The 10,999-nt window shown below is 40.9% G+C and overlaps 1 protein-coding gene and 1 pseudogene across 1 annotated transcript; one reads left to right on the plus strand and one right to left on the minus strand.

Annotated features, from left to right (window-relative positions):
- Nucleotides 1-326: 326 nt before the first annotated feature.
- Nucleotides 327-9,622, minus strand: LOC118722798 (nucleolus and neural progenitor protein). The gene is made up of 4 exons (XM_036444796.2): nucleotides 9,255-9,622; nucleotides 8,883-8,944; nucleotides 3,893-4,149; nucleotides 327-1,412 (listed from the first exon to the last, which is right to left on the minus strand). The coding sequence occupies exons 1-4, from the start codon at nucleotides 9,319-9,321 to the stop codon at nucleotides 950-952; spliced, it is 849 nt and encodes a 282-aa protein (XP_036300689.1). The 5' UTR covers nucleotides 9,322-9,622; the 3' UTR covers nucleotides 327-949.
- On the plus strand, nucleotides 5,873-7,971 carry LOC118724774 (annotated as a pseudogene).
- Nucleotides 9,623-10,999: the final 1,377 nt, after the last annotated feature.

Consider the following 10,999-nt stretch of genomic DNA (forward strand, 5'->3'; position numbering starts at 1 on the left):
CCAACTGCTCGCCTGCCTGCCTTCCTTAGTTGAATTAGGGGTTAGTTCAATTTCACTAACTCCCTGCTGGCCTGTTTGTAGGCAGCCATCTTGTGAGGGTTAATTTGCATATTACCTCTAATATATAGAATGTTTAGCCACATATCCGGGTCTATTTTGTGTCTTCTAATTCTATTTTTTCATTTACCTTTCTCACCTACTTCCACTTTGTTTTATTCTGTTATATTTCATGTATAACCCTGGGTCACATTCCAGTATATCCTTCCCAGAATCAGACACATATACCCTATAAATAAAACAAACAAACAAAAAAATCCCACAAATTGGAAAATTCCAAAAGCAGTTTAACATCCTCTTCTATGAGATAAGGTGAACAAATAAAGTGAAATAATGTCTGCACCTGTCCTTGGTTCCTTTAATGATCAACTTTAATGTATCAATAAGACAGACTACCATAGAAGCTACAAACCTTGATGTTCAGAAGTGGACTTACCTATAATGGAGCCAGTAAGGCCAAAGTGGCCTTTTCCATGCTTCCTTGCTATTCCCTACCTCCTCCCCATTTTTTATTTTATTTTTTTAATAAGGCTTGGAGAAGGTTTTTACAAACCTGAGTAATCGGGTCTTTATTCCCAGGTAAGTTATAAAATTATTATTTTTCAGGGACCCTACCAGATTCAGTCTGGATATCTGCTTTTCAAGGGCAGGATTTAGATTTTTTCATTTTAACACCTGGCAAATTGGACCATTGAATAATCTACCATCTGCCAATAAATGACACAAGGCTACTATAAATGTTTATTGAACTGAAATGAATTGCTATCAAGGTTGCAGTAAGTCTCAAGTCCAAGTGGTGCTTTCAGATCTTTCCGGATCTCAGAAGTTCCACTTAAAACAGCAGAACACTGGACAAGTTTGCTAATCACTTAAAAGTCCCACAGAGGAGTATCTAAACTCCCATTAAAGCAAAAATATCATCAATGTCATCTGTCTCCTTAATGCTTCTTGGTGTATTATGTTTAGTTATTTGCATCATGGTCCATGAATCCCTTTCATTTTCATTGCTTCCTGCAATGTTTTCATGATTTTGTTTCTCCTTAGTTTGTATGACAGGATTTGAAGCTCTGCTACTCAAGAGTTGCTTACTGTTAGCATAGAGATTAGTTTTATGAACTGCTCGGTGTGAGAGGCTCCGTTTAATGATATCTGTAGAACTCTGAGTCCCTTGAAGGGGCTGCTGAATTTCCTTTAAAAGCGTTGGCTGCAACTTTCTCTGTGGTTTTCTCTGTCTCAGTAAAAACTTATTCTGTGATCTTCTTAGTCTCAAATGATGCTTTGAAGTTTTGCTATCTGAGCCACAAAGAAGGCAGTTGCAAATCGATGTTTTTATGCACTCTAGTTTCTTGGGCAAACTTTAAAGGACAGAGAGAAAGGGAAAATCTGAGATTGTTAAATGGCAGAAAACATTCTCAAAAACTTTTGTCTCCTTTTCACCAACTTCCAACAGGAAATACACAATTTACCTAAATCCCATTCTTTTGTACAACCCCAGAATCATGATGAAAAATAAGAAAATAGGAGCTTCAACTCAAATCTGTTTTCAGAGCACGACTTCCCTCATTCAGGCTGTAGGCAAATGTGTCCCCCTTATATTCCCAAAGTAAAGTAGCTCCTACAACTGCCTAGCAAGGTAGCTTAGTGGTGAGATACCTCCATACTTAGTGTCAGAGCTTTTTCCTGATAATTGCTAATCTGTTCATAATGTAATTAATTGAAGTGGTACTGGGGAAAGGATGTATCTCAAATAGGAAAAAGTCTGTGAGGGTGCATTCTTCCACTTCTGTATAAACAACTTCCTGGAAGTTGTAGCAGGAACTGAATAAGAAAAAAGGAATAAAATTGAAGAAGTTTATATAAAGAATGAGAAGACAGGGCTTCTAGCACACAAGACTGACAGCTTTGAGCTTCCCAATTTGTGATTCATCTGTATCATCTTCAAGTTTCGGAATTCAGAACTCAAATAGCTGATTGATTTAGGTATTTTGCTTCTGAATAGGGTGCATTGCCACAGGTGCACTGGTACTTTGCTAACTGCCTCACCGGTTGTTTAGTCAGATTTCAAAAAGATTAGCATGCATCTGTACTTCCTGCCCAACCATCCTCCCCTCTTCTTTTTTAAACATATAGAACTTTGTGGAAGGCCATTATAATGTTATTAATAACTGATCTCTGTCTCCAAACTGGTGTTTGTTTTGTCTTTTTGCCTTAATATAAGCAGAGATTTTTGAGTAGTGAAAGGCTAGATATATTTCCCAGTGGAAATAGAAATACAGCCCAGCTGGAGTGATTCAGTGGTTGAGCATTGACCCATGAACCAGGAGGTCAGAGTTCAATTCCTGGCCAGGGAACATGCCTGAGTTGTGGGCTCAATCCCCAATAGGGGGTGTGCAAGAGGTAGCCAGTCAATAATTCTCTCTCATCACTGATATTTCTCTCTCTCCTTCTCCTCTCTGAAATCAATAAAATTATGTTTTTAAAATGGAAATAGAAAGGATGATAACAGGCGATCTGAATTGACCTGTACATCTCCAACACCCTGAGCAAAACCCTTAATTTCCTCTCCTATTCAATGAGGATAATACTGCCTACCCTACAATTACTGTGGACACGAAGTACATTTAAAATATTCTACATCTTAAACAGCAAAACAGCACTATATATTTGTGAAATGCAAAATAATGGTTTAACCAAATAAACACTAGTTTGTTATCCTTTTCATGAACTTTTAATGATTATCATCTCTGCTTCATTTACCCCTGACATCAAACCCAATCTTGAGCAAGACAATTCTCTCCATCTCTAGCTGCTCCCACCCTGAGATCCCTTTTAGATGGACAGCCTTTGAGGGATCCCAATGTGAAAATTTTTTCAGAAATTCATTCCTGAGGAATACTTAATTTCTACCATATCCTTTTATCAAAACTTGTTACAAAACCTTTACTATATCCAATTTTTTCCTAAAATGGGAATATTTTTTCGATAAAGTAAAAAAATGAACAAATTTTAGACAAAATGGGAACCATTATAAAGTCCTGAATAGATATATAACTAACTATAGATAAGAGATTATAGTGAATGCACAGAATGTTGCTTGAAGGACACACTAAAACCTGGTCAGAAGGACTGCCTCTGTGAAGGGGGAATAAGATCTCTATTGCCATTTGTGGCTGACATTGTTACTGTGAGCATCTATTGTTTTTTTGTGTTTCTTTTTGTTTTCAATAAAAATAAAGCCCTCAAGTGTCTAATTTCATGTATTATTTCAAGCAGTACTTACTGGCTCACAAAGATGACTATCCTTAGGCAGTTCTATGCAAAGAAAGCAGTACACAGAGAGTCTAGCTCCTAGGAAGGAACATTACCTGACCCTGACCTCGGAGTATGGTGTGTGCCCTTGTAGAAGGCAGGCACCTTCTTCATCTGCTCTCACTCACTCATCCTGCTTCTCTGAAGCTGTGGGCAGACGGGCCATCATTGCTACTAAAGCTAGCATCTGTGAGGATTAAGTTTGCTTTACATACAGTTGTATCCTCAGACATTCCTAATGCTTCTGAATGAATGGATGAATAGAATGGTGAAGAGTATAAATAAATAAATCCAATTAACACGTTAAGCACCCAGTCACCGGTGACAAAACACAAAACAGGCTGGAGGCTTAATGTGTTAACCAAGTTTACTCCTCACAGTGATACAACTGTGCCCAACAAAAGCAGCAAATAAAATTGCAGATGGAGCAGATTCTACTTTTAGGCCCCCTTACCCATTTTAAAGAAAGCTGACTTGTATATACTATTTCCTAAATAACAAAGAACATAATTTTTAATATACCTACCTATAACCTTGAGCTTCCACATGTTTAAGGTGGTTACTTTTAAGAAGTTTATTGCCCAGAAAGGAAGCCTGAGCCTTGAGCTTCTTGCTCCTGCACCACACAATCGCCATTTGGATTTCTTCAGAAAGTTGTATGAAAGTCTCAGCCTTTTGGAATTTTTGCACAAAAGCTGTGGCACTCGGAAATTCTATTATATTCTGAGAATGTTTCGATGCCTTTAGTTGCGACTGAGGACATTTAAATTCAAAGCTGGTCTTCCTAAATATAGAAAGGTGATTTGTTACTGAACTGTAAATATTATATGTAACAATAGAGAAAAGTTGACTCAGACTATCAAAATTTGAAAATCCGACTTTTTAAATATATTTTTATTCATTTTAGAGAGGAAGGGAGAGGGAGAGAAATATCAGTGATGAGAGAGAATCATTGATTGGCTGCCTCCTGCATTGCCTGACACTGGGAATTGAGCTGCAACTGGGCATGTGCCCTGACCAGGAATCAAACCTCCTAGTTCATAGGGTGATGCTCAACCAACTGAGCCATGCTGGGCAGGCTGAAAATCGGTCTTTTTTAAAAAAAAGAAAAACCCTTTTCAAGTTAATTGTACTTTCCCTTTGTCCTAAAAAACTTAATTTTTTATTCACTTCTCCTAACACAAAATTTGTCCCCCCCTGTGCTACAATAGATCCCATCTACAACTGAATTCAATTGCACACAGAAAACAACATAAATATTCTAACACATCTCTGTCACCTACACATAAGAATAAAACTGCACATGATTAGCCGAAGCCGGTTTGGCTCAGTGGTAGAGCGCTGGTCTGAGGACTGAAAGGTCCTAGGATCGATTCCGTTTAAGGGCATGTACATTGGTTGGGGGCATAACCCCAATAGGGGGTCTGCAGGAGGTAGCTGGTCGATATTTCTCTCTGATCGACGTTTCTATCTTTCTATCCCTCTCCCTTCCGCTCTGTGGAAAATCAAAATATATTAAGAAAAAAAAAAACAAAAAAAACAAACTCCACATGATTAAATATTGGTCAAAGCCTATCTGATGGGAGAAAAGAATCACTGAAAAGCCTCTTTCCTCTCCTGGACTCCCACAACTTGCTCTTCACTTCCTTCTATACCCCAAGTCACCTTCCTCAATGATGGGTTATAAATGTTACTAAAGACACATGAAGTCAGAGGTGATTGCTCAACATATGTTAAAATACCTAATTAAGTACCGTTTTCAGTTTCAATTTAACCATCTTTTGATGTTGCACCTTTGTCTCTTCAATCCACCTTTCTGTATTAAGTCGTTTGAATTTTACCAACTTTACTACTTATGAAATTATGTCACATATTATGTCTGCTTCCATCCTTCAATCAAAGCGTACCTTCTTCCAAATTTCTTATCCTCAAGAATATAAAAACCAATAGAAAATATAAAAGTATAAACCTGCCAATGCTTTGTGGTGGTGACTGGTTAAAGAAGTCAAATGAAAGCAAACTGAGCATATTAGTGCTAATTGCTAAAAAATGTGGCAGTGAGTCATGAATGAGAGGGATTCTGACGAACCAACTTCAAATCCTAAGAATAGGTGGACGGACTACAGAAGTTTCAGGGTCACAGAGAGCCACAGTTCTTAAAACAGGGCTGAAAAAACCATTTTGGAGACGGGTGTAAATGGTAAAGAACAGATTATGAAACCAAACTGCTTGCGCTCAAATCCCAGCTCTTGCCCCATATTTGCCACGTACTCTAAGCAAGTTTCTTGATCTCTATGCACCTCGATTTTCTCACCTGAAATATGGAAACTAATGATGACCCCTATCTCACAGGACCTGTGTTAGGATTATAGGAGTTAAAGTACTTCTGACAGCAAGGCGCGGAGGGGCCACTGGGCGGGCGGGGTGGTGGCCAGGCGGCGGCCCTGTGTGGAGCCAACGGCAGCCCAACCACCTGGAGCGTGGCCGCGGGGCTGAGCCGACAAGCATGTGGGCGCCACCCGCAGGGGCTGGAGTCTGTGCCAGGTCCTGGGCCTGGGCCTGGGCCTGGGCCGGGGCCGGGGCCGGGTCCTGGAAGGACACTGCCAACCGGGCCCGCTGGCACTGTCTGTGGTCGGTGCTGGCGGTAGCACTGGGGCTGTTGACTGCTGGAGTATCAGCCTTGGAGGTAATCACCCCAAAAGAAATCTACGTGCCCTTTGGGACACAAGGGGTGCTGTCATGCAAGTTCAAGTCTAATATCACCACAGGCCCGGCGACCACAGTCTCCTGGAGCTTCCGGCCAGGGGAGCCCAACACCACCGTGTCCTTTTTCTACTTCGTGGAGGGGGAAGTGTTCCTCGGGGATTTCCCGCTGTTCAAGAACAGGGTCACCTGGGCTGGAGACCTCCACAAGAAAGACGCATCCATCAAAATACAAAATATGCAGTATGACCATAACGGCACCTACATCTGTGATGTCAAAAACCCTCCCGACATCGTCTCCGAACCGGGATACATTGTTCTCTATGTTGTAAACGAAACGGAGCCCACGCCGCCCCCGCCTCCTCAGCCCCGGCCTCCGCCAGCTAGGCCTCAACCGCCCCAGCCTCCGCAGCCCAGGCCTCAGCCCCGGACTCGGCGGCCCAGGCCTCCGCGGCCCGGGCCTCCGCAGCAAGCTGGGACTTCACTTTGGCTGGTGCTGGGTATAGTGTCCGCTGTGATTCTGTGTCTCATCTCCCTCGTCCTCTTCATCATCCTGGTTCTAGGAAAGAAACCCTGGTAGCCGAATAACACCGGGGCCCAGTCATATATGCGCAGTGAGACCACTCCGGGGGAAATCACAGTGACAAGATGAACAACTCAGACTCTGTGTTGTGCGCAGACATCTGGAAAAACTAAGAGAAGACAATCATATGCTAAGCAAGAAACAAATTCAAACATTCTCTCATGCAGCAGGGTAGCGCATAGCATGTATGACCGGGACACGGGCAGGCTCGGAGCGAAGGAGATGTAAGGGATATGTATACATCTTCGATTTAACCTTCGGATGGGAGGAGCAGTGGTGCATGATGAAAAGATATGGTTCTACATATATGTAAATTGTCTCACTGTTGTAAAAAAACATCCAGGGTCATTTACAGTTGGGGAAATTCAGCAACATTCCTGAAACCATCATTTGGATATGGTGTTCCTTATTGGTGATGTAGCAATCTCTTAGTATCCCAACAGACTTGGCCTTTCTGTCTAAGCACTTATTGTAGTTGGAGAATGAAGATACTGTGCGGGAGAAATAGCCAGGGTGGACTGTCTCACACTGTCTGTTCCGACTGTTGGGTTGAAGTTTTTAGGAAACACCCGTTAGAGATGTCACTTGGAAACAATTTGAGAAATTTTTGTGCATGCTTTTTTTCCTCTTTAAAGCAAAGGTGGGGAACCTTTTTTCTGTCAAGTGCCTACTTGGGTATTTATAGTATCATTCTACAGACAGACAAAATTATCAACTTAAAAATCAGTCTGCTATATTTGGTCAAACATTTAATTAACTCACCCTGACGCCTTTTGCAAGCCTTATACAGCCCTTGGGTCAAAGGTTCGCCATCCATGCTCTAAAGCAAAGGGCATTTTAGCTTCCTAAGTTGTCACAGGGACTTTGAGGTTACACCCTTTCCTGTCAGCTTGTTCATCACAGCAAGGTCAGCAGGGATAGCTGCCAGGCCAGTCTTCCTTGGTCTCTCAGACCAGAGCCCTGTACATGGAACTGAAATAGGAGCTGCAGCCTGGGGAGGAGCTGAAGGCTTGGGGAGGAGCTGGCTGCCTGGGAAAGAGAGCACAGGTGTGTTACTTTCTTTGCTGCTGGAAAGGAGAAGCTGCTGGGGAGGAGTTCACTTCCTTCCATGGGGGCAGGTATGGGGAACATGGAACCTCCATTCCCACACTTAACTCGACCCAGAAGACTGTTTGAATCTGAAATCATCTTTTCCCATCAGAAATCATGTAAACTGAATAGTCCACTCCAGACCCCCAAATGATCCCTGTTTTAAGCATTCTTATATACAGTACATGTCTGGTACACTGTTTAATTTAAACAAACACTTTTGAACAAAATATATATATATATATTTTGGACAATGCCTGACAAAGAGTAAATGGAATGTAAGTATGTATTAGCCATTATTATTATCATTATTGTTCCTCCCTCTGGAACTCATGAATTGGACATAATGTAAATGCAAGCTGGAAGCTTTGTAAATATTCAAGAAAGTACTCTGACATTAGAAATGACAGAATTCTTAAATGGAATGTAAAAAATAACCCATGAAGCAAACCAGAAAAAACACACACACAATTTTGAGAAGACAAAGGGTAACAGAATTCAAGTAGTTACCAGATGAAAGAGGGTGACATGGACATACATCTTGTTAGGTCCAGAACAAAAAGAATTTACAGACACTAAGGAGTCATGTTGAAGTTTAAACCTGGACAGGAAGAAATGGAAGTATCGTGATGAGGATGATGATGATGACACTGAAAGTAGCTAATCACATCTAATACCAATTAAGTATCTACCATACTCCTGACTCTATGTTGGAACTAAACTTACATTAAATGGCACAACCCCATGAGGTACATACCATTAGGAAGTAGAGATATGAACAAGTCAAGAAACTTACATAAGGTCACCCAGCTAGTACAAACTAAAGGACTCAAACCGTGTATTTCTCTATGACTGCAAGGCCCATTCTCTTAAGCTACAGTATAATCCACACCTACGATGGATCCTAGGGTCACTTTATAGTTTTAGCAAAACATTTAATACAATGTTTCTGAAGGCACTTTATTAACTGAATTAACTCAATGCACTAAAATCCCTTGGAGTGCCTCCACTCAGAAGCAGACTGAGAACTAACATGGTACTAAGGGATAAAATACAGAAGTAAGATTCAATCTATGTCCTTGGTAAGTGGCATCTACTGTATACATTAGCAGAAATCAAGCTATATTAAAATAATCCAAACCTGAATAGCTCTGTGGTTCAGCTGTTTGCAGAAAGCCCTCACATCAAATTCTGATGACTCTGCTGTGGAGATGGAAAGATCAAATACAAAAACTTAGGCATACCATTTTCAAATCAACAAATACGTAAGTGCATGATATTTCTTGCCAAATTATTTTTAAAAGTAGAGGAAGCAAGCAAAGAACTATGAGACAATAGGAACAAACAACTTTAAATGTTCAAACTTAGAAAACACATGTTTTCATTACCATACCTCTTTGAAGACAATCAATGTGTGTTACAAATAAAAAGTATGGGATTACTTCTATGCAACCCATGAATATATTGTAACTTCAACTTTTTTTTAAGTATGTGCTATATCAAAGTATATTACCTTTGAAGATATTCTTTTTCTTTACTGGCTCTCCAAGATCCACATTATTCTGTACATTGATCTTCATTTGATTAGCTTTATTGGAACTCCTATGTGAAGTTTCTTCACTGCACCTCAGTGATCGTTCTTTTGTTTAGAACAGTTTAGTTAGCAATTTAGCTGCAAAAGCTGTAGGCATCTTTTTCTTAAAGACCTCTAAATAAGGCTGTCCTAAAAATTCAACAATATCAGAAGGAAAGGTAAAATCTTTGAGGTAAGGCAATGGGTGAATCCTTGAGACCTCCTGAAGCAATCCAAACAATGGCTCATATAAAGAAATCAGCCTTTTAAAAACACCTTTATAGAGAACCCTAGAGAAAGAAATAGATCATGAATGAACCAGTAACTACAATTTGCAGATTACATAATTACCACAATTCAAAGCTGAAAATAAATGCCTATCAACTTACCACTAAAGATAAAAAACCCTATCGCACATATTTGCAAATAGTCAGATTAATCTAGCCTTAATAGAAAAACCCCAAGTACAAAATGTTACTTAAGCGTTAGCAAGTTTGGCTCAGTGGTTTGAGAGTTTGCCTGCAGACTGAAAGGTATCAGGTTCGATTCCAGTCAGAGGCACATGCCCAGGTTGCAGGCTTGATCCCCAGTAGGGGAGCAGGGGGGCAGCCAATCCATGATTCTCTCTCATCATTGATGTTTCTCTCTCTTCCTCTCTGAAATCAATAAAAATATATTTTAAAAATCAGTTATTTAAAACACACACATAGCCAAAAGCGGTTTGGCTCAGTGGATAGAGTGTGGGCCTGGGGACTGGAAGGTCCTGGGTTTGATTCCGGTCGAGAACATATACCTTGGTTGTGGGAACATCCCAGGTAGGGGGTGTGCAGGCGGCAGCTGGTCGATATTTCTCTCTCATGGATGTTTCTAATTCTCTATCCTTCTCCTTTCCTCTCTGTAAAAAATCATTAAAATATATTTTTTTAAAAAATTAAATAAACAAATAAATAAATAAAACACACAACAAAATGTTACTGAAAACTAAATGAAGCCCTAACCGGTTTGGCTCATGGGATAGAGCATCAGCCTGCGGACTGAAGGGTCCAAGGTTCAATTCTGGTCAAGGGCATGTACCTTAGTTGCGGGCACATCCCCAGTAGGGGGGGTTCAGGAGGCAGCTGATCAATGTTCTCTCCCATCGATGTTTCTAATTCTCTTTCTCCCTTCCTCTCTCTAAAAAATCAATAAGACCGCGGCGGCGGAGGTGGCGGCGAGCTGAGGGCTGCGGCTCGGGGGCTCCGCCACCTTAAGAGGAAAGGAGTAGCTTCTCTGAGGCCTGGAAAACCCCAGCGGAGAGGTCCATCAAGCAGCTGAGAAGCCCGAATTGGCGCAGACACGTGGATTCAAGGGAGCTCTTTTCTGTCACCCACGGAAAGAAGAAGGAACACCACATAACCAGACATCCTGAAAAGAGAGGCCATGGGGAGACAAAAACATAGTCCGCACATGAAAGAAAAGCAGGCATCACCAGAAAAGGAAGTAAACGAGTCAGAGGCAAGCAGCCTACCAAAGCAAGAATTCAGAGTAATGATCATAGGATGGCTAAAAAGAATGAAAGAGAAATTTGACAATAGCCAAGAAGAAATGAGGAAGAACCATGAGGAACTGAAGAAGAGCCATGAGGAACTGAAGAAGAACCAAGAAGAAATGAAAAATGACATCGCTACCATGAAGAACTCAATAGA

Source organism: Pipistrellus kuhlii, unplaced genomic scaffold (assembly GCF_014108245.1).
Source record: "Pipistrellus kuhlii isolate mPipKuh1 unplaced genomic scaffold, mPipKuh1.p scaffold_m20_p_2, whole genome shotgun sequence".
In the NCBI taxonomy this organism is placed as follows: Eukaryota; Metazoa; Chordata; class Mammalia; order Chiroptera; family Vespertilionidae; genus Pipistrellus; species Pipistrellus kuhlii.

Bases quoted from the DNA above. Each gene is read 5' to 3' on its own strand.
- LOC118722798 (XM_036444796.2), bottom strand. From the start codon at position 9,321: ATGAAGATCAATGTACAGAATAATGTGGATCTTGGAGAGCCAGTAAAG. The intron at 8,945-9,254 runs GTAATATACTTT...CCATCTCCACAG, and splicing joins GAAAAAGAATATCTTCAAAG to CAGAGTCATCAGAATTTGAT. The intron at 1,413-3,892 runs GTAGGTATATTA...TGTCCTTTAAAG, and splicing joins GTGGAAGCTCAAGGTTATAG to TTTGCCCAAGAAACTAGAGT.